The sequence below is a fragment of the Mirounga angustirostris genome, unplaced genomic scaffold (assembly GCF_029215605.1).
Source record: "Mirounga angustirostris isolate CCGP_5_RB_7025 unplaced genomic scaffold, mMirAng1.0.hap1 SCAF_15, whole genome shotgun sequence".
Lineage (NCBI taxonomy): Eukaryota > Metazoa > Chordata > Mammalia > Carnivora > Phocidae > Mirounga > Mirounga angustirostris.
The window spans coordinates 30,268,208-30,291,419 of NW_026991723.1; the positions used below are offsets into that span (position 1 = coordinate 30,268,208).

The 23,212-nt window shown below is 40.5% G+C and overlaps 1 protein-coding gene and 1 pseudogene across 2 annotated transcripts in view; one reads left to right on the forward strand and one right to left on the reverse strand.

Moving 5' to 3' along the window:
• The first annotated feature begins 10,634 nt into the window (after positions 1 to 10,634).
• LOC123850249 (syntaxin-18-like) lies at positions 10,635 to 11,426 on the forward strand (annotated as a pseudogene).
• A 3,313-nt stretch (positions 11,427 to 14,739) lies between these two features.
• Positions 14,740 to 23,212, reverse strand: part of SLC35D2 (solute carrier family 35 member D2) — a 50,355-nt gene continuing 41,882 nt past the window's right edge. For both annotated transcript variants that reach the window (XM_045882368.3, XM_045882367.3), the window contains 3 exons: positions 17,180 to 17,258; positions 16,097 to 16,179; positions 14,740 to 15,425 (listed from right to left, as the gene is read on the reverse strand). In XM_045882368.3, the coding sequence (XP_045738324.1) occupies positions 15,323 to 15,425; positions 16,097 to 16,179; positions 17,180 to 17,258 (265 nt within the window). In that variant the 3' untranslated portion in view covers positions 14,740 to 15,322. The remainder of the gene's footprint in view (positions 15,426 to 16,096; positions 16,180 to 17,179; positions 17,259 to 23,212) is intronic.

A 23,212-nucleotide genomic window follows, 5' to 3' on the forward strand; every position in this document is an offset into this window, starting at 1 on the left:
CCGCCCCGGAGGAGCCGAGAACTCGGGGTCCCGCTCCTCAGTGAGCCCCCAGAGAAAAGCCGTCAGTCACTCCCGTCTCCCCGGTCTCCGGCCACACTCCGTGCTCACCCGTCCTGTGACCGCGCGTTTCTCTCTCTGGCACCCGACCCTGGGTGGAGTCTCCAAACCCAGCAGATCCCTGCGGTGCAGTCCCGCGCGGCTCCTCCAGGGGAGGAAGGTGAGTCTCCCCAGATCTGCCACTTGTTGGGTCCCTGCTGGAGGAGCAGGGGCCCGACTGGGCCGCGGATCACGGTTTATGGCCACCCCGAGCTGAGAGCCCGCGCCTGGGCTCCGCCTCTGCAGCCGGCTTCCCTGCTCCAATACCTGGGAGCTCTGCCACACTCAGGCACCCCCGGTCTTTCTGTGACCCCGAGGGTCCTGAGACCACACTGTCCCAGAGGGTTCCACCCCCCCCTTAGCCACCAGAGTGACGTCCCTCAGCAGAGCAGTCTTTTAAAAGTTCCGATTTTGTGCTCCGTGGTTCTATCACTTGCCAGAAGCAGCCGAAGGAGGCCCCTCCCCCGCCATCTATCCTCCCAAATATCGCCTCGGATTCACTTCTCTGCATGTCCTACCTTCCAGAAAGTGGTCGCTTTTCTGATGAGAGAGTTGTTGCTCTTCTTTTCTTCGATCTCCTGTTGAGTTTGTAGGTGTTCAGAATGTTTTGATCCCTACCCAGCTGAATTCCTAGGAGGAGATGAAATCCAGGTCTCCTACTCCTCCGCCATCTTGCTCCGCCCCCTAAATTAAGTCTTTTTTAAAAGACAGTAAGAAAGGGGTTGAGGAGAGAGATGTGCAAGAGTATCAGGAATTATGTGTGATTAAAATGTTCCCATCTTCTACAACGTAGTGATCTGAAGGGGCACCTGCACCCCAATGTTCATAGCAGCAATGTCCACATAGTCAAACTGTGGAAGGAGCCAAGATGCCCACTGACAGAGGAATGGATAAAGAAGATGTGGTCCATATATACAATGGAATACTACTCAGCCATCAGAAAGGATGAATCTTACCATTTACATTGACACAGGTGGAACTGGAGGGGATTATGCTGAGCAAAATACGTTGGCTTAATTGAATTTAAATTTTAAAAAATGTCCCCATCTTCTCCAGTCTTCAGAAGTTATTAATGCCCAAATAATAGTAGTCTAAGTCTCTATTCTACTGCCATCAAGGAGTCCAGTATTTCATTAGGTTTTCCCCCTCAAGTAATTCTTGGGAACCCCTAAAAAACGGTTCCCCAAATTCTCCCCATCTAGCCAGGCAATTTTATATTCTCTGGCTCTGGAACAATACTCCTCTTCTGCTGGTCATGCCTTGCCATCTTGTTGCTTCTCTAGGCTGTCATCTCTCTGCTCCTTTCCAAAGGCAAATAAAAACATTTAGTTATAAAACAGCTTAGATCTACATTTGGGGGTGAAATTAATGTTGCAGGTCCATAATTTGCTACTTACATTCAATTTTTATTCCAAAACAGAATATTTAACATCTCAGTCTGAAACATTTGCATATATACATATATATATGAATAAAATGGGAATCAGAGAGTGGTAGATGCATTAACATTACCACAAGGTTCATCAAAATGTTGCTTCCAGAATTAAAGGACAATCTTTACCCTAAAAATACAACCTTCAAAATGACAGTTCATTGTAACCCTCCAAATGACAGTTTTCCAATGCAAAAAAATTTAAGATCTTGTATACACCAGCTCTAGAGGTGGCAATGTAAACTTTGTGAATCAAAGAGAAATTCTGTAACAAGTGATGTGATCTCTGGATTTTGCTTACATATACAGAAACAGTTATAATCAGCATGGCCAATCAGGAGCCAAATATATACTGAAAGAGCAGTCTAAGAGGTCCTTGGTAGAGAAACTTTGGGATAATCTGATGATTGAAACTTCCTATATTGACTTAAAATGTCCACACTACCCAAGGCAATCTATAGATTCAATGTAATCCCTATCAAAATACCAACAGCATTTTTCACAGAACTAGAACAAATAAAACTAAAATTTGTATGGAACCACAAAAGACCCTGAGTAGCCAAAGCAATCTTGAAAGAGAAGAACAAAGCTGAAAGTATCACAATTCCAGATTTCAAACTATACTACAAAGCTGTAGTAATCAAAATAATATGGTACTGGCACAAAAATAGACACATGGATCAATAGAAGAGAATAGACAGCCCAGAACTAAACCCACACTTATATGGTCAATTAGTCTATGACAAAGGAGGCAAGAATATACAGGGGGGGCAGCCTCTTCAGCAAATGGTGTCAGTAAAATGAACAGCTACATGCAAAAGAATGCAACTGGACCCCTTTCTTACACCACATACAAAAATACACTCCAAATGAATTAAAGACCTAAATGTGAGACCTGAAACCATAAAACTCCTAGAAGAAAACATAGGTAGTAATCTCTTGGATGGTGGCCTTAGCAACATTTTTCTGGATATGTCTCCTCTGTCAGGGAAACAAAAGCAAAAATAAACTATTTGGATTACACCAAAATAAAAAGGCTTTGCACAGTAAAAGAAACCATCAACAAAACAAAAAGGCAGCCTACTGAATGAGAGAAGATATTTGCAAATGATACATCCAAAAGAGGTTAATATCCAAAATATATAAAGAACTTACACAAATCAACACCAAAAAACCCCAAATAATCCAATTTAAAAATGGGCAGAGGATCCAAATAAACATTTTTTCAAAGAAGACATACAGATGGCCAACAGACAATGAAAAGATGCTCAACCTCACTAATCATCAGGGAAATGCAAATCAAAGCCACAATGAAATGTGAGCTCACAAATGTCAGAATGTCTAAAATCAAAAAGACAAGAACTAACAAGTGTTGGTGAGGATGTGGAGAAAAAGGAACCCTCATGCTCTGTTGGTGGGAATATAAATTGGTGCAGCTTCTGTGGAAGACAATATGAAAGACCCTCAAAAAATTAAATATTGAATTACCATATGATCCAATAATTTCACAACTGGGTATTTACCTCAAAAAACCCCACAAAAACACTAATTCAAAAAGATACATGCACCCCTATATTTATTGCAGCATTATTTACAATAGCCAGAATATGGAAGCAACCTGTGTCCATCAATAGATGAATGGATAAGGAGGATGTGAGATACACACACACACACACTAGAATGATGGACCTAGAGGTTATGTTAAGTGAAATAAGTCAGAAAAGGAAGACAAATACTGTATTTCATTTATATGTGGAATTTAAAAAAAAAAAAAAAAACAAATAAACAAACAAAAAGCAGAAACAGACCCATAAATACAACAAACTGATGTTTGCCAGGGGGGAAGGAATGGGGAGATGGGCAAAATGGGTGAAGGAGAGTAGGAGATACAGCCTTCCAGTTATGGAATGAATAAGTCACAAGGATAAAAGGCACAACATAGGGAATATAGTCAATGGTACTGTAATAGTGTTGTAGGGTGATAGATGGTAGCTACACTTGTGATCATAACATACAGTATAGAGTTGTTGAATCACTGTGTTGTACACTTGAAACTAGTGTAACACTGTATGTCAACTATACTCGAAATAAGAAAGAAAGAAAGAGAGAGAGAGAGAAAGGAAGAACGAAGAAAGGAAGCGGAAGGAAGGGAGGGAGGGAGGGAGGGAGGAAGAAAGAAAAAAGAAAGAAGAAGAAAGAGAGGAAGGAAGGAAGGAAGGAAGGAAGGAAGGAAGGAAGGAAGAAATTTCCTAACTTGAAGGAGCCATGAAGAAGAGAAGAGACTATGGATAATTTCATATATATATGAATAAATATGTAATTTATATATATAAATACTGAAAGTAGAATCTGAAAGGAAAGACCAGCACATAAATAGCAGGACTGTCTTAGCCTGAGATTTTCTTGATATGAAGGCCTTGTGAAGATAATTATATTGGAAAGTGATTCCAGTGAGCAGGACTTAGGTTGGGACCAGGAGATTGAACAGGGAAAGAGGGAAAGACACAGATGTGTCGTTGGGCTGGTCACTGCTGAGGCTCCATCCTGGGGACAGCTCTGAGAAACTGTAGAATGCACTGCTACCTCTTCTCCCTTAAATACAGAAGTAAAGTGTGTTTATGCACTGGCCCTGTGCCCATTGATCAAGGTTGCGCCATGGACTCTTACCTCCCTCAGTTCCAGATTTGCCTGTATGTCAGATGACTGGCGAGATCCTGTGGGTGAAGAGGAGCCCCGGGAGGAAAGTGAGACATACCAGCCACTGTTAAGTTCAGCCTACATTCCTCTCTAAACTGTGCCATTTGTTGATCATATCATTTTCAGCTAAGATCTTTATCGGGAGCAGCTTCTCAGTTCAAGGGTCAATTGCTCATAAAGCTATGAGCTGCCTAAAGAAAGCACAAATAATATGGAGAGTAAGCTAAAATTAGAGCAAATGAGATGGCCTTTGCTGATAGCAGCTCCCCGTTCCTTCCCTTTTTTTCAGGCCACCCTATATTTAGTATGCTCTGTGTATCAGATGCTGCATTATGTAGTTTACGAGGATTATATATCTTGTCTAATCCTCATGAGATGAGCATTATTGCTCTTCCCATTGAAGGGGTGGTTGGCGGAAGTAGGTATTGTTGATCAGCGATCTCAATGCATCTACATCTGCTGCCAAAAGAGTAAAAGGCTTAGATGTTTGATAAATATGAAGACAACAAGTAACTATTTTTGCTAAGGTTTGGTAAAAAGCCAAGCCACCCTTCCCCATCACTCTTTTCCATGACTCTGGTTCATTTTTCTTCTGAGTATATTATTTACTGTTTTATCTATTTGCTTCTTGTTGGTCTCCTGCCACTAGAACGTCAGCTCCATTGGACAGAGACTTTATTTGTTTTGTGAGAACAGTGTCTGGAAATAGTAGGTAGTCAATAAATATTTACCACTGAATGAAAAAGGGAAAAATGAGCTTTCACTGGGTTGGGTGCCATGAAGTTTATTGTGTTTAAGAACTTCTGATGAAGAGATGATATATACCGGTACAGATAAGGTGCAGATTGCAAAGTCTCAGGGAGCAGGTATAGATCTCAACTGGAAGCCCATGAAATGAGGAAATGCAAAAATGAGAATGAAAAGGAAAAGATTGAATGGGATTCATTCACAATCATCCCATTATCAAATGTTTGTTTAGGTGTTTTATCTATTCCAATACATAATAGAGGACACAACAGTTGCAAACAGTGTGATAAAAATATATAGGAGCGAGCAAAGGGGAATCAGAAGCTGGAGAAATTTAGAAGAAGAAACAGGCCTGAAGAAGGATCTCTGTAGGGTATTTGTAAGGGCCTGGACTTCTCTCCAAAGCTTCCATGTGAGTGATCTGTGGTATATGTTAGGGAGAAGGATTATAGGAAATTTTACACTAGAAAGACCTGAAGGGAATTTGACTTTGTGGCCAATTTTTTTTTTTTTTTTTTTTGGTGGCCAAATTTTAAGAGTCAAAGATGGCAAAGCTAAGGTTTTCTGTGGATGTAGTTCATCCAGAAATGGAGAACAAGCTTTCCTAAAGAAAAAACACAACAAACAAACAGTTATGTAAAAATTAGCTTCCTGAGGGTGAATTTCCTGAAAGTGGTAAGGTCTAGAAAATCTGAGAGAAAAAAGGAACAAAACAAGTTCTCTTGGGCTTGGGGGATGTGGAAGGTGGAGTTGGATGTTAGGTGTCCAGCCAGTAGTTGAAGTGGAGCTCTTTGACCAGGAAATCACTTGTTTTCTTGGTCAAAGGTGAATTTGTCAGACAGACCTCCAAAGAGTTCCAGGATCCTAAGGGTCCCAGGAAACATGTGCCCACTCGTCCTTCTTTGTGTTGTAGAGAGAGACCAAGGACAGCTGCTCCAAGATGGTTCACTTTGGCAGGTAGATGATGCTGAGCAGAAAACAATCAAGGTCCAAAAGACTCAGGCAGAAACTTTGACCTCCCCTTCCACACTCTGCCTAAAAGAAAGGGGAGAGCTGTCACCATAGATAACTATATCATGATATGAACTAGGTATGGTAGACAAGGAGCACAAACTAGCGTGGCTGTTTTGATCAAAGTTCTCTCTATGTCCCATTGTTTCCGAGTGGTCCGGCAAACATCGGTTTGCCAAACACTTACTCTCTTTCATCTTTCTGTGAATTGCTTTCCTTCCCTTTGAAGTCCCAGACCCCTACCCCCTTCTCCTTAGTTCAGAATGGCATATATAGCTAATTTTGCCTGACTGTCTTTGGACTCTCATGTCTATATTTCCCCATACATATAGAACTAAATTTGATTTTCTCTTGTTAATTTGTCTCATGTTAATTTAATTCTTGGTCCAGTTAGCAGAACCTCGAATGGCAAAGGAAAACTTTTTCCTCCCCAACAGTATCAAAGCCCCTCTCCCATTGTTGTCTGCAGGGCTACATTTCCTTGTCTATGGGGCAGAGTATGGCTTAGGTCTAGAGCCTGGAATCAGAAGAGACATTCCCGATTCCTACACACCCATGTTTCTTTCCCTTCATTCGGTGGTGGAACTCCGGGGGACCAAATCCCAGGTTAGTATTTCTGGCCTTTCCTAAAACTCTCTGTGCTGTTCTAACAAATAATATCACTGTTATGTAAGTGATATAAGACAGTAACATGCTGCCTAGAGAAGTATATTTTGTGCTTTGATTTTTTTCTTTTCTTTTAGCAAAAATTTGTTGTTCCCATCCATTTCTGCTAGGGCAGAAATAAAGTCCACTTAGGGAGGGGACCATTTTTAGCACAGTGTGGGTAGGCCTTGGCTTGCACAAATGAGGTGCCCCAGCCTCTATGCTGACTCTCCCAAGATTTTCAGACAGGGCCGGGTCTCCCTAGTGCAGAATGACTGGTGATTACAAATTTTATAAAACCTCACTGGATCACATGGTTAGTAGAGTCCTGAGTTAGAGGTGAGTCTGGATTGAGGAAATACTTTTTGCCTAGTAGAGATTACATGTATTATTAAACAGATTCTGAAGTCAGTATCATTTGTGAGATCAACTTTCTCCCAGCTACCCAGGCTGGAAAAATTAGAGTCGTCTGGAAATTTCTCTCTTTCCTTGATAGATAGAAGCAGTCACCAAATCCGACATTAGAACCAATCCCTCCCAGTGATTTTTTCCTTTCCATGCCCTGCCATCTCCATGGCATAGCACATGGTCTGGGAGACAGTGAGGAGGAAGGCATGGACTCTGAGAAAGACATTCCAGATGTGCATTTTGGCTCTGTCATGTGACTTGGACAAGCTAAACTTTATGCCCCTCAAGTTACTCTTATAAAATGGGATTACTACTCCTTACTTTGCAGAGCTACTGTGAAGTTTAAATGAAATAACATCTGTAGAAATACAGGTGACTAAACAGTGTAGTCCCAGTTATACATTTATATGTGACAATTAGCAAAAAAGAAATATAGGGATAGTCACCAAAATGTTAACAATGTTTTTATATTGAGATGGTGGATTTAAGGGCTTGTTTTTTTAATTGTATCTTTGTGCTGTTTTATACTTTTTAAATTTCCACAATTTATTACTTTTGTAACTAAAAATCATGAATTGGAATTAAAATTCCACCAAACCTTTAAGAACCAGCTGAGTTGATACTTCTTTTATTAAAACTTCCCAACTCTTCCCATTGGCAGAGAACCTTCTCTGAGCAAGTTACAGAATTGCTCTGAGACCTAGCTTGCTCGCCTATAAAATGAGGACTGGGGGCGCCTGGGTGACTCAGTCAGTTCATGATCTCGGGGTCATGAGATTGAGCCCTGCCTCAGGCTCCACACTTAGAGCGGAGTCTGCTTGAGGTTCTTTCTCCCTCTCCCACTTGAGCTCTCTAAATAAATAAATAAATAAATAAAATCTTTAAAAAAATCAAATAAAATAGGGACACCTGGGTGGCTCAGTCGTTAAGCATCTGCCTTCAGCTCAGGTCATGATCCCAGGGTCCTGGGTTCAAGCCCCACATCGGGCTCTCTGCACAGTGGGAAGCCTGCTTCTCCCTCTCCCACTCCCCCTGCTTGTTCCCTCTCTTGCTGTGTCTCTCTCTGTCAAATAAATAAATAAAATCTTAAAAAATAAAATAAAAAATAAAATAAAATGAGGACTAAAGCCTTTAAATGAAAAATATATATACAGTATTATGCATATATAATATATATTATACATATATATTTTATATATTATATATTGATTATATATTTTATATGTTCTCTATAATATTCTATATACATATATTTATATATAGATATAGATATCAATACTTTGGCTATAAGAAGTACTTGATAAAAGCACTTTTCTTTTTCTGAATACCAGAGACAAAGAAGCAAAAAAACAAAAAACTGTAACTATGTGAATGACTGTGTTCTGATAAAATTTAATTTACAAAAAGTCAGTGGGCCAGATTTGGACTATAGGCCATAGTTTGCCAACTCCTGCCCTAAAGACTTGATTAGATTCGGGGTTTGATTTTCTGGCAAGCCTTCTTCATAGGTGGTGCTGTGTGTGTTTCCAGAGGAGGTACATAATGTCTGGTGTCTCTTTTTCTGACACTAGCATCACTCATGACCAGTGCCTACATCCAGTCTTTAATTATGAGTTGCAAAAATGGTGATATTCTAATTCTATCATTTTTCTTCCTTTATTCTAAAAAACAAAACAAAACAAACAAAACACCTAAACTACAGGACTGCACAGAACACTGAAATATAGTTAATACAGAAAAGGTGAAGTAAGTGCTTGATTCTTTCTCTTTATTTACCAGATTTAAAGTAATGAGTTGGTTCCCTGGCATCCTACAAGGTGGACCAAAGACCTGGTTGGTTGTTTTTTGTGGTTTGTCTGTTTTTTGTTTTTGCGGGGTTTTTGGTGAGAGAATCATTATGAAACGTGGATTTCAACATTTTTTATTTGTTTCAATCCTTTGTAGTTATTATTCTTATCAGTGCTCAACATGGCCCAACTTTGGCCAGTGGGACCTCTTCAAGTTCACTCCTGGGTTCTTTGGACAAGATCGACAAGACTCCAGCAGTCTTTGCTAGTGTCTGTGTTTTTCCAGAATGAAAAACTGCTTCAGACATAGAATGTGCCTTTTCTCAGAGAAGCCTGATTCCTTTTAGTGGAAAACCACATCTAGAGACTATAGATTGGACACCAAGAATACTCTTTGTTACTAAATTTGTCATTATTTTTTTTTTTTAAGATTTTATTTATTTATTTGACAGAGAGAGACACAGCAAGAGAGGGAACGCAAGCAGAGGGAGTGGGAGAGGGAGAAGCAGGCTTCCCGCCGAGAAGGGAGCCTGATGTGGGGCTCGATCCCAGGACCCTGGGATCATGACCTGAGCCCAAGGCAGATGCTTAATGACTGAACCACCCAGGCACCCCAGTTTGTCATTATTTCTAACCCTTTCTAGGGCAAAACTGGGGAACTCTTTTAAGTGAATATACTTCATGAGTCAAAGTTAGGATTATATGAGTTTTACTTAATATCTTTTATTTTGTATTTGGATTATTTTTCTCTGACACCGAATATCTTGATTCTTAACACATTGACTTTGTCCTCTGAGGTGTAAATATATTTGTTTCACTTTCATTTTCTTTTTAGAGATTGCATCTTTTTTAATTCTCTGTGGTTTAACTTTGTTTTATAAATGTATAAAACATTTACATGGCTTCAAAGTCAAATTTACAATAGAAAATTCATTCAGGAAAGTCTTGAATCCATCCTTTTATTTATTTATTTATTTGAGAGAGAGAGAGTTGGGGGAGAGACAGACAGACAGACAGACAGAGAGAATCTCAAGCAGACGCCATGCTGAGCATGGAGCCTGACACGGAGCTTGATCTTAAGACCCTGAGATTATGACCTGAGGCTCATCATGAGAGGAGTGGAGGAAAAAGTCAGAAGGCACACAGACAGAATGTCCTGAACCTGAGCATCCCCAGGAAGGGCTTGGGATTTTCTGGCTTCATCCTAAGGGGCATGCTTTCTTTGTCCACATGTTTCAGTGTCTGATGACAGAAAGGAGACAGAGATTCTGAGCTGCTGAGAGCCTCAGTTTCCTGAAAACTACCACAGAGCAGCAGCTACTGGTCAGCTAGGTTGCTGACCCTTGCCAAGCCCCAGCACCCAAAATGTATCCCCAAGTACACATATTCATTCACAGAAAACAAAAATGATTCATAAGGCCAAGTAACCAAGACTTTAAAGTTGAAGTGGTTTTTCCGCCCTTGTCCCCATCTGATAAATTCCTAGTCATCCTTCCAATATGCCTTCTCTGTAGAGCGATGCTCTCTTTAGAATTCTTCCCACCATAATTAGAAACAAGAATGATAACAATAATATTATTATTAACAACAGAAACTAACTTTTATCGGTCACTGGGGGCCAAACAATGCCAAAACACTCTCCATGCCTTATCTCATTTAATTCTTACAATACCCCTTGGAGGAAGGTGCTGTCTTCATTTGATGGATTGGATGGTTGTAGGCTGGGGGAAAAAAAGGCCTGTGGCCTCTGTCTCAGTGCCTTGCACACCTACTCTGTCCTAGCCCTTACTGCACCCAACTGGTCACCATCCATGTGCTCTGTCCTGCACAAGATTTTACGCACTGGCAAACTGAGAAGTTATTATATGAATGCTTATGGCCACATCATGCCTGAATGTTGAAGGACGACATACACAGAAGATCAGATAGACCAGGGACGCTCAGACGTTGGTGAGGATCTGCTCATAAGCCATTAGGCAACTAAGAACACAAGCCCACAGAGATACATTTCCAGCAAGAACAGGAGTACTGTTTCAGATTTCACAGCCTGTTACTTTAAAACAGTATGCAAACTTCACTCAGGACAAAGAGCCACTGGAGTTAAGCACGTGGTGATGAGAAAAGATTATCTAAGTTGGAACCAGAACCAAATACAAAGAGAATCCATGTCTTCTGAGAAAATTCACAGAAACCTTCAAAAGTCTCTGAAGAAAAACCTGTCACTGAGCAATATCCAAACAAGACTCAGAGCAAAGCACAACCTGAATCAGGCACCCAGGGAGACGGCAAAGGGAAAATGAATTATCCCTGCAAGAAACACAAATGTTTGGACAAGAAAATCAGTGCCTAATTGGTGAAGTACAGCCTATTGGATGAAGTGGGGCAAATCAAAGGAAAGTGGTTGAAATTTCCAGACTCTAACAGTCACAGAGAATCTTTTACAAGAAGAAGCCGAGATGGATGGCCTTCACCAAATAGTTGTAGAAGTCACTGAGAATATCAAGGAGGGCGATGAAGAGCGGCTTCTGAGCGTGAGCGCTCTTCTCCCCGGCGATGTGCTCCTTCCCCTTGCTCTTCCTCCATCGCTAGCACAGCCTGTCTAGGCAACGTCTGTGGCCGGCGCTGCCCCTACTCCCGGCAGACGGTGCCTGTCCAGGGTCTCCAGCATCAGAGTGCTTTGTGACCAGATGTCCCCCCAGAACTGAGACAAACACATGTACGCTCACAGAGGGTACACCCAAACCTGTGGTTTTAAGCTTATTTTGTAGCTGAAAAACAATGAAGTTGAAAAGAAAGGAGAAAACTAAACTCAAATGATTGTGCAAAAAAAAAGTAACTGGGGCGCCTGGGTGGCTCAGTCGTTAAGCGTCTGCCTTCGGCTCAGGTCAGGGTCCTGGGCTCGAGCCCCGCATCGGGCTCCCTGCTCTGCGGGAAGCCTGCTTCTCCCTCTCCCACTCCCCCTGCTTGTGTTCCCTCTCTCGCTGTGTCTCTCTGTCAAATAAATAAAAAATCTTAAAAAAAAAAAAAAAAAAAGTAACTGAAGAGTCTGAAATTGACATATGTAACCACCATTTTCCTGAGGGCTCAGATACTGTATATAAATAGAAATAGATGTTATATAGATATTATATATCTATAATATATATAACTCTTCTCTAAACTAGATTCTAGTCTTTAAGCAAATTTAGCTGTCCGAAACTCCAGTGTCCCTGTACTTGAGATGCATTTAATATGCAGGAAAAATATTAACACAGCAGGGAAAAGTCCAAGTTAACAAATGGTGTCACTGTTATTTGTAGTACAATAGCCAGAAGTAAGCAAAATATCAAGGATATTAAATTAATTTTCTTTGTCCCATCCATTGTAAAATGGCTTTTGCAACATCTTTTAGTAAGAATAAAAGAAATCTGGAGACCTGGGGCATTAGGCTACATTTCCTCTTTAGCCTCCTTGAGGCTCATGAATCCCTTTCGTACCACCTCTCCGCACCCAGCTTCCTCAACTAATCTTAGTTCGAAAACCAGATTGGAGCTCCCACCACCGCCACAGCGCGGGAAACTGGGTCTTTAAGGATCGTCTAGAAACTGCAAATGCTTCCGGGCTGCTCCTTGCGCGCCCTCTGCTGGCCACACATGGAAGCAGGCGAAGTCGCCACAGAAAGGTAAAAAGAAAGGGTCATGTAAGGAAGTATTCAGGGTGATTGCAGAAGAAAAAAATTAAATAGGAACCCCCAATGACTCAACAACAAAACACAACCCAATTCAAAAATTGGCAAAGGATTTAGAAAGCCACGTCTCCAAAGACATATAAATGGCCAACAAGCACATAATTATATGTCCAACATCATTAAAAATTAGGGAAATACAATCAAAACTCCAATGAGATAATCACCTCACACCCATCAGAATGGCTACTACAAAAGCAAAACAAAACAAAAAAACACTCAGAAAATAACAAGTCAGACAACATGTGGAGAAATTGGAACCCTTGCACGAATGTAAAATGGTGCAGCTGCTATAGGAAAGAGTAAGGATGCCAGGACCATGGGGCTTGGAGAGCTCCAGGCTGGCGAACACATCAATGATGTGTGAGAGGGTGGTGCACCCGGAGAGGGCATAGAAGCTCCAAGCTCCTTCCCACACACCGCTTCCTATGCATCTCTTCTTTCTGGCTGTTCCAGAGCTGTATTCTTTATAAGAAACCAGTAATAGAGAGTCAAGCACTTTCCCTGAGTTCTGTGAGCCATTCCAGCAAATTATCCAACCTGAGGGAGGGGGGTGTACAAACCCCTGATTTCATGGCCAGTTGGTCAGAAGCACAGGACGTGGGATTGGCATCTGAAGTGGGGGAAGTCTTAGGGGACTGAGTCCCTCACCTGTGGGGTCTGCACTAGCTCCAGGCAGTTAGAATTGAATTGTAGGACACCTGGTTGGTGTCCAGAGAGGAGAATTCCTTGATATGAGATTAAAAAAAAAAAAAAAAAAACCCCACACATTTGATGTCAGAAGTGTTCTGTATACAGAGGAAATAAATTTTAATATCCAAAAGAATTAAAAGCAGGGTCTGTACACACCTCTGTACACCCATGCTCATAGAATTATTCATAAATAGCCAAGTGTCCATTGACAGAAGAATGAATAAGCCAAATGTGGTATATGCATCCATATGATGAAATACTATTCAGCCTTCAAAAGGAAGAAAATTCTGACATCTGCTACAAGGAGAAACCTTGAGGACATTACCCTAAGTAAGCCAGGCACAGAAAGATAAACACTGTACAATTCCACTTAGATATCTAAAGTAGTCATATTCATAGAGACAGACACTAGAATGATGGTTGCCAGGGGCTGTGGTGAGTTACTGTTTCATGGGTGCAGAGTTTGTTTTGCAAAATGAAAATGTTCTAGAGATTGCTTGCACCACAATCTGAATATACTTAACACTACGGAACTATACACTTAGAAATGGTTAAGATAGTAAATTTTATGTTCTGTGTGTTTTACAATTAAAACTAATTTTTTTTAAAAAAAGATTTTATTTATTTGACAGAGAGATAGAGAACACAAGTAGGCAGAGTGGCAGGCAGAGGGAAAGGGAGAAGCAGGTCTCTGCTGAGCAGGGAGCAGGACATGGATCCCAGGACTCCAGGATCGTGACCTGAGCTGAAGGCAGCCGCTTAACCGACTGAGCCACCTAGGTGCCCCAAAACTAAATTTTTTTAAAAGGTAATTTGAAATAACACATCAATATAATCATTCCTTCATTTGCTACTCTGTCCCACATCTGGCTCAGCTTCTAGAAACTTAGAAAGTGAGAGCTAGCAAGGATTTGGAGATCCAGTTCAACTTTAAGATTAAAAGAATGGCGGCCACAATGGCAAGGTAAGCTGTGAGGCTGTCAGGTGCTTAGTGGTGGAGGTGGGATTAGAACGGCTCCTGTCTCCCAGACTGGAGCCTCGCCCTGCACCACAGCCCCAACAGGGATGGCCCACTGTTTTATTTTAAGTAGGCTCCACACCCAACGTGGGGCTTGAACTCATGAGTTCAAGAGTCGCGTGCTCTTCCAACTGAGCCAGCCAGGCACCCCAGCCCATTTCTTGATGGAAATGAAAATAATAATGTTCATCCATTCAGGGCTCATTCCCACACAGGGAATGAGGTCTGGGAGGTCAGATGAGCCTATGAAAAAATGTACCTTTGGTTAAAATCCAAGTGATCTGAATTTCAAAACCCCCTGAACAAACCTGGGGATATGGGGAGAGAAATACGAGCTACTTAAATGTGAAGAGGGCACATGGAGGTTTTTTCCCCAATTGAGTTATTTTGTAATATTTTCCAGCATGAGCCTTAAAAGGAATATCACCCTTCAGGCAGTCTTTCTGCCTATCTACAATAATATCACAGTATGAGACCAGCATATAAATTATTTTTTATTTTACTTTGATGATTGGGAAAAGATACCAACATATATGATCAAATGAGAGCTAACAAATAACTTGCAGTTAATTGGCTAATTTTATTAAAATAAAGACCTGTTTGCTTAAATTGAAAAGAAAATGGTTCTCACTGGCACTTCGCTTTGGCTGGGATCCTTGAAATGAAGGCCAAGGTGCTGATAATAATCACTCTCACACCATTGGCCATTTCCATCCTCTTCAACGCACCTGGTACTGCAGAACAACAGCTCAGAGATGTGGCTGGGTGACCAAATGGTCAGGGCTTTGCCCGCACTCGGTTACGATCCCTTTAATCAATGGTCTCCTCTGAAAGATGCACTTTCAGATGGTAAGGCTTTGCCCAAATACGCTTCTCGGGGCTAAGGATGGCTCACTGTGCAGTAGTATCTGAGGTAGGTTCTCTTCGCAGCCAGCAGACATTCCTGCTGTGCTTTAACCAGGGGGCTTTGTGCTGTTGGTGACCAGAACATCTGGCTTCACATTCCTACAGCGGGGAATGCCCCTCCACCCCCATGTTCCCAGGCGGCAATCCTGCCTCAGATTCTAACTCTTCAAACCCAGAGGAATGTTTTCTTCATCCACAGGTTGTTTAGGGTTTGATTGGCCGCTCAGAGTTAAAAAGGAATATCTCAAGCCCCCTGCCATGCTGAAAGGAGAAAAAAAAAAAAGTGAAAGTAAATAAACTCATAGGTAGTACTACCAGGTCTGTATAAAATATACATCTTTATAGATCTAACCAGCTTAATTTGAAGGGAGTGATTGAGACCCCTGTTTTTCTCCTAGCTTGTGGATTACTTGATGAGAATTACCCCCTCTTACTTAGAAATCTTTTGGGGCAGAAAAAGAATAGATCAAATCCAATACAAAACTTTGGAGAGAAAATAAATATTTGTTTATTATTGAGTAAACTATACTATTATCCTAAGACAGTGTCTCATCTAGGACCCCAAAATGCCTTTCAAAAGTATCTCAGCCCCTCCTCCCAATATCCTTAATGTTGGGAGCAGGACGTCAGTAAGGCTCACTTCACAAAATGAAGGCAGACAACTTAGGAGCCTTTTTTTTTTTTTTTCTTTTTTTTGGTGAGAAAGACACATGAATTAAATTCAGATCTCAGCTCCTTGAATCTTCATCATACACACATCCCCATGATCCACGGAGCATGTCATAAGAACAGATGAACTGAGTGATTTAAGTAAAATTATCTTAGAAACTAAAATGTCAAAACACCTCCCGTTCTTTCACTTGTAACAGATTAATCACACTTTTTAAAATTCATATTTTACTAAAATGAGTTCATTTAGAAATCCCACTTACCAAATATTTAGCCCTACAAAGTTTAACACAGAGAAAATGTAGTCTCCACCAACTAACATTCCAATGTAGGCAATGGAAACATTCTGCAGAAAAAGAGAGAGGATTAGTCATTTTAAAAGGGAAGGATTTAGGGGGAAAAAATATATATATGGTAAAATCTGAAACCAAATATTTTAGTTACTTTGCCCAGAGACTTGTACACAGTTGCTGTTCACAGAATGTTGAATGAACGAATAAAAAACCGCTACATATGGCTTTATATGGCATGGTAATTACAGAACACTGCAGCATTCATGCCCCTTACAGTTAATACACAGGGAAAAAAGATGTAAGAGTTGAGTTGTAATCAGCTTTCCAGATCCCAGCTCTCTACCACCATTGGGTAGTGAATTTTAATCATACTGACCCTAAACTTGCATGGATTAGACATCCAGCAAATTCCAAGCAGTGCCCTGCCCTGTGTATTCTAGGAGGGTCTACGTAGTCAACAGACAAGTCTCCTGTTAGAGCAGGCGGTCCTTCTCACTCCTCTCTTCGTGTGATTGGAAAAACAAAGCAAGGGATAGAGCACAGAACACCCCACCCTCCTCTTCATTGTTGTGTGTACTCAAACACACAGATACAAAACATACCTACACACAATCCATGAGTTTAGTACCTTATAACTGAGCATATATCTAAATTAAAAACAGTTCTTCACAAGGCTTCCCTTTCTTAGTCAACGGGTTCTCCCAGAAAACCAAGATGTACAAACAAGGTACCAAACAAGGTATCTTGGTGAGTGCAGAAATTTGGAATATTTTTCTGCTTTTTTTACTTCATTTTCCCAGACCATCCCCTCCTACTGCCCCCAAATTAAAGGTCATAATTTGTCTCTCCTTTTTTAAATTAGCAAGCCCTCCCTCTGTTTCATGGATTAGGGTCGAGAGGATCTAAGAAGAGATCACTCAGGTACAGCTGAAAAGGTCACAAGCCTCCACGCTTCCTATTCCACCTGTTACAACAATAAAATCGAACTCTGCTTCTCTCGTGAAGACTGGGCTCACGGCCAGTTCCCCACTTCCCAAGGCTTCACCCACTTACCTTGATGGCTCCAACCACTGCTGTTGTGAGGGCGGAATTGTAATAGCTGCACAAAACTGTGGAGTACATCAACAGAAACCTGGGGCAAAGGAAGGAAACACCTGGATGTGTGCCTGACTGTGCCGGGTACCCCAGATTAAGAAGAGTCTGTGCATGACCCACCCACAAGTACTTTGAACAAATAAAAAAGAAAAACATCCCATAAAGATTTTATAACCTACATCTTAAAACATCTCCTTTATAGCTCCGACTTTTTACAGGAAAATGGTCCAATCGAACATTAGCCAAACTTCCTACCTTAGAAAGTTTGTTCTGTCTGTGCATTTCCCATTATGTTCCCATGTAAAGGGGGTAAGGATGGGGAGTTTTTTATTTAATGGTCTGAAATCTTTTTACAGCTACAGTGGTCTTTAATCCTGTGTGTGCATCAGAAACACCTGGCACATTTTGGGGGCAGCTGGGTGGCTCAGTCGGTTAAGCGACTGCCTTCGGCTCAGGTCATGATCGTGGAGTCCCAGGATCAAGCCCCGCATCGGGTTGCCTGCTCAGTGGGGAGTCTGCTTCTCCCTCTGACCCTCTCCCCCTTGTGCTCTCTTTCTCTAATATATAAATAAAATCTTTAAAAAAAAAAAAAAAAAGGAATCACCGGGCATATTTTTAACACAGGATGCCTGCCAGAAGTTCTCCCTCATTGGGTCTGAGATAGGGCCACTGGCTGTCTGCAGCAGCAAAGCTCCACAGATAATACTAACAGGCAGCCAGCTGAGAACCCCTGGTGGTTAGAAGGGAAAATCAGCGAGGGATTGCTGGCTTTGGATAAAAGAGACTGAAATTAATGGATTCCACAGCAATCAGACAACAAAAAGAAAAGGCATCCACGTTGATAAGGAAGGAGTCAGACTGTCACTATTTGCAGATGACATGATACTCTATATAGACAACCTGAAAGACTTCACCACAAAACTGCTAGAACTGATATGTGAATTCAGTAAAGCTGCAGGATACAAAATCAACATACAGAACTATCTGTTGCATTCCTATACACTAATAATGAAGCAGCAGAAAGAGAAATTACAACAACCCCATTTACACAACTGCACCAAAAATAATACCTAAGAATTAACTTAACCAAAGAGGTGAAAGACCTGTACTCAGAAAAAAAAAAAAAAAAAATTGAAGATGACACAAAGAAATGGAAAGACATTCCATGCTCATGAATTGTAAGAACAAATGTTAAAATATCCATACACTATATGCTGGCTAACTGAACATAATAAAAAAATAATATAAATAAATAAATAAATAAATAAAATAAAAAATGTCCATACAAAGCAATCTACCTATTTAATGCAATTCCTATAAAAATACCAACAGCATTTTTCACAGAACTAGAACAAACAATCCTAAAATTTGTATGGAACCACAAAAGACCCCAAATAGCCAAAGCAATCCTATAAAGCTGGAGGTATCACAATTCTAGACTTCAGATTATATTACAAAGCTGTAGTAATCAAAACAGTATGGTACTGGCACAAAAATAGACATGTAGACCAATAAACAATAGAAAACCCAGAAATAAACCCACAATTATATGGTCAATTAATTGTTGACAAAGGAGGCAAGAATATTCAATGGGAAAGACAGTCTCTTCAACAAATGGTGCTGGGAAAACTAGACAGCAATGTGCAAAAGAATGAAACCGGACCACTTTCTTCCACCATACACAATAATACTCAAGCTGGATTAAGGACCTAAATGTGAGACTTGAAACATTAAATCCTAGAAGAGAACACAAGCAGTAATTGCTTTGACATTGGCCATAACAACATCTTTCCAGATAGGTCTCCTGAGACAAGGGAAATAAAAGCAAGAATAAACTATTGGGATTACATCAAAATTAAAAGCTTCTGCACAGCAAAGGAAATAATCAACAAAACTAAAAGGCAACCTACTGAATGGGAGAAGGTATTTGCAAATGATAGATCTGATCAAGGGTTGGTCTCCAAAATCTATAAAGAACTTAAAAAATTCAACACCCAAAAAGCAAATAATCCAATTTAAAAATGGGCAGAAAACATGGACAGACTTTTCTCCAAAGAAGACATCCAGATGGCCAATGGATACATGAAAAGATGCTCAACATCACTCGCATCAGGGAAATGCAAATCAAAACCACAATGAGAGGACAGAATGGCTAAAATCCAAAACACAAGATGCAACAAGTGTTGGCAAGGATGTGGAGAAAAAGAAATACTCGTGCACTACGGGGAGGAATGCAAACTGGTGCAGCCACTGTGGAAAACAGTATGGAGGTTCCTGACAGTTAAAAATAGAACCACCCTATGATCCAGTCATCAAACTACTGGGTATTTAACCCATCAAATATAAAAATGCTAATTCAAAGGGATACATGCACCCCTATGTTTACAGAAGCATTATTTACAATAGCCAAACTATGGAAGCAGCCCAAGGGTCCATCCACTGATAAACGGATAAAGAAGAGGTGATGTACATATACAATGGAATATTACAAAGCCATAAAAATGAATGAAATCTTGCCATTTGCAACAACATGAATGGAGCTATAGAGTATAATGCCAAGTGAAATAAGTCAGTTAGAGAAAGACAAATACCATTTTATCTCACTCATATGTGGAATTTAAAAAACAAAACAAGTGAGCAAAGGGGGGAAAAGGGAGAAACAAACCAAGAAACAGCCTCTTAACAAAAGAGAACAAACTGATGGTTACCAGAGGGGAGGGAGGTATGGGGATGGATGAAATAGGTGATGGGGATTAAAGAGAAAGGAAAGGAAAAGAAAAAGGAAAAGGAGAAAGAAATTAATGGATTCCACATGCCAACAACACCCCTATGCCCTATGACCAGTTAATTCATCAGGCATTCAACACTGAGCACTATATTGACACTTACTGTTAAGAAAATGACTACAGAATTGTGACCAAGCACCAGTCAAAAATAGATATAGATATAGATATAGATATAGATATATAGATATATAGATAGAATACAGAATCCAATCAGAAGAAATGTGTTCATTCCAATCAAGAAGTGAAGAAAATTAGCTGCAATCTAAGTGGAGTGCAAAATTCTATCCACCCAAAAAGATACAGAGAGATCATAAGGTGTGTTGGATTTTAAAGCTAAATCCCAGTTAGGAGGCATAAGCCTGGATCCCCCATTGGCAGAACAGAGGGAATCAGACTCTTAAGAAAGAGCTCAGCCCACGTCGCTGTGTGTTAGATAGTCTCTTCCTGCAGAAATTTAGTGCCCAGTCCCCGGTCCAGGCCAGAATCTCTATTAATAAGAGAATCCAGATCACAAATCAACACAGTAACCACTTTCAGCCTGACTATGTTTCTTAGCAGAGATGGTAAAGAAAAAATCTTAGAGATAAAGCACACCACGCTTTTATGTTAAGGAATAAACTCAATTATAAACTTAAATTCTGTAATCTTCAGAATAACACACATCTCTGTTATTAAAGTAATCACAGCCATTTGACAAGTTAGAGGACCCGACATCTTGGCCTCTGTGGTTTGAAACTGAAATGTGCAATTGGATTAGACTTGCAATTTTCATTTGTAAGAAGTAAGAAAATCCGTGTCAGTCTAAACACAATATTTGATGTTTAAAGGAAGCTGATTTACCACATTTCTAAGTTTGGTTTACTAAATTGCAAAGAACTGCTTCGGTGTGTGGAGCAACCTGGCTCATAAGCTTTGCAGAGGGCCTCATTAGGGCTTGGAGTAGCTGGAGAAAAATCAGGTGAATCAATTTGTAAATGCAGTTTAAAAAGCTTAAATTTTTTTTTAATTCACTGAGTGGTAAAAGAAACCAACTTACACCAAGTGTTTAGGAGATTTTAATCAGCTAAACTTGAGTTAATAAGACATTAATCAAATAATTAAATGTTATGTTAGTACAAAAATTACTAGCTTTATAAATAGAGCAACAGTATTTATAAATTGAACCTAAAGCCCTAAAAAAAAAATCTAAGGTTTTTTAATGTTTATAATTTTAATAAATTCAACATGAATTCAGAGCCCCAGGAACTATAAATAATCCTATTCATGCATAAAATAAAAAGATTAAAAAAACTCAACGTGATGTTACTGAGTGCCTACTCTGTTCGGCCCAGATAGTAAGAGTAGATAACCCACAGCATCGGCCCTGGAGGAGGTGAGTCTAATAAAATACTAGAGATTACAGCACAGGGGAGGGGTCTAACCCAACTTAGCGGACACAGAAAAGTTTCCTGCAGGCTTCCTAAATGAATGCAGCCTTAAACCCAAGGCAATCATGGATATTATTTTTATTTTTGTTTAAAAATTCCTACTCCAGAGTTCCAATCATGCAACGTTTTCTCCATCCCACCTTTTAGTGAAACCACCTCCACCTGCATTCAGAATTAGCTGATCCCTTGGATCCATCCACCATGAGTGTGGGCAAGTAGGACACACACTCACCAGCTGGGCTGAGGACAGGAGGAGACCCCCTCTCTGAGGCCTGGGGGCGTCTGAAATAGCCACTGTCCTAAGGAGGGCCTCTAGACAAAAAGGCGGCACTTCTTAGTATAACCACTAGGTGTCGCCAGAGAGGGCAAATATAAAACCACAAGGATCAAAGTAGTGTATTACAATTTTCTAAGAAACGATCTATTTCTATATGCGAATAGGCACCTATGTAGTCCTTTGGCTAAGATGACCAAGGGTCTAAACTAAAAGAACCTCCATTAACTCAGTTCAAAGGAAACCATACCATTTTTAACACTAAAAAGGTCAACCTCTGCATGACCGTAGTTTTGATTTTAGCATCTGTGGATTAATAAAATGCAAAGATATTTAATAGTAGCTTCTTGCCATTCTGCATTTTTAAATCAGATATCGTCTATGTACACTTGAAAAATAATAACACACACATGGATTCACATTCAGACAACAGATACCAGCAGCATGCTTGGGTTTATAGATCCCCAAGAGACGGACGTGCCCACATAGAAACCCCTGGAACAGAACTCCTGCTCCAAGGTGCTTACTGTTTCTGAAAACGATACAAAAAACTGATTTACCCAAGGTTGTATGACACACTCATGGCAGTCACAAATAGAACTCAAATGACCTCATTTACAACTTGTGCTGGTTATCATTCCGTGAAGGAGCGTTTACATAAACTCGACACAAATATTCAAATAATAACAGGCCACGTTTACATTCCTTCCATCAGCTACAGTGGCACCCCAGCATAGTACTCTAATTCCAGATTTCAAAGAATTTCAAGTAATCTCAGCTCACCCATCTCTAGTAAGAACACACTCCTATCCAAGACCTCAGTGGTGTGCCAGGGATGCCCAAGTCATACCATATATATGGTGCATCTTCCCAGAGCACCAATTTTACATTAAGATTTGGTTTATTGGGAATGTGGGAATAGCTGCACTCTTTAAAGTTCTGTCGTTCCTGTGCCCTAGCTGTCTGCAGAATCCTGTTTTCTCTCATGCGCTACATCCCGGCAGTATCAGTGAGGGTCCAAGGAATAGAAATTCTTTTATCCTGTGGTTAAAAAATATTTGGTGCTTTCATGTTTTTATTAAGGAATATATTACTGCTTCAGTGGGATCAAAGGGTCTGCTACTGGGGCAGAAACAGATTAGAATCATCACCTCCAAAGACTGAGGGCTGGTGCCTGCTGCTGGTATGAATGAACCAGGGCCCATAATTTTTCAGCAAGATTAAAAATACCTGCAGAGCAAATATTTTACCTTTTTAAAGATTTATTTGAGAGAGAGTGAGTGTGTGTGTGTGTGTGTGTGTGTACAAGTGGAGGGAGGGGCAGAGGGAGAGAATCCTCAAGCAGACTCCCCATTGAGCACCGAGCCCTGCAGGGATTGATCTCATGACCCTGAGATCATGACCTGAGCAGAAATCAAGAGCCAGACACTTAACTGACTGAGCAACCCAGGTGCCCCCGCTTTTTAAAATCTAGTCTGTCAACTTAAATTTCAGTCTATATTTT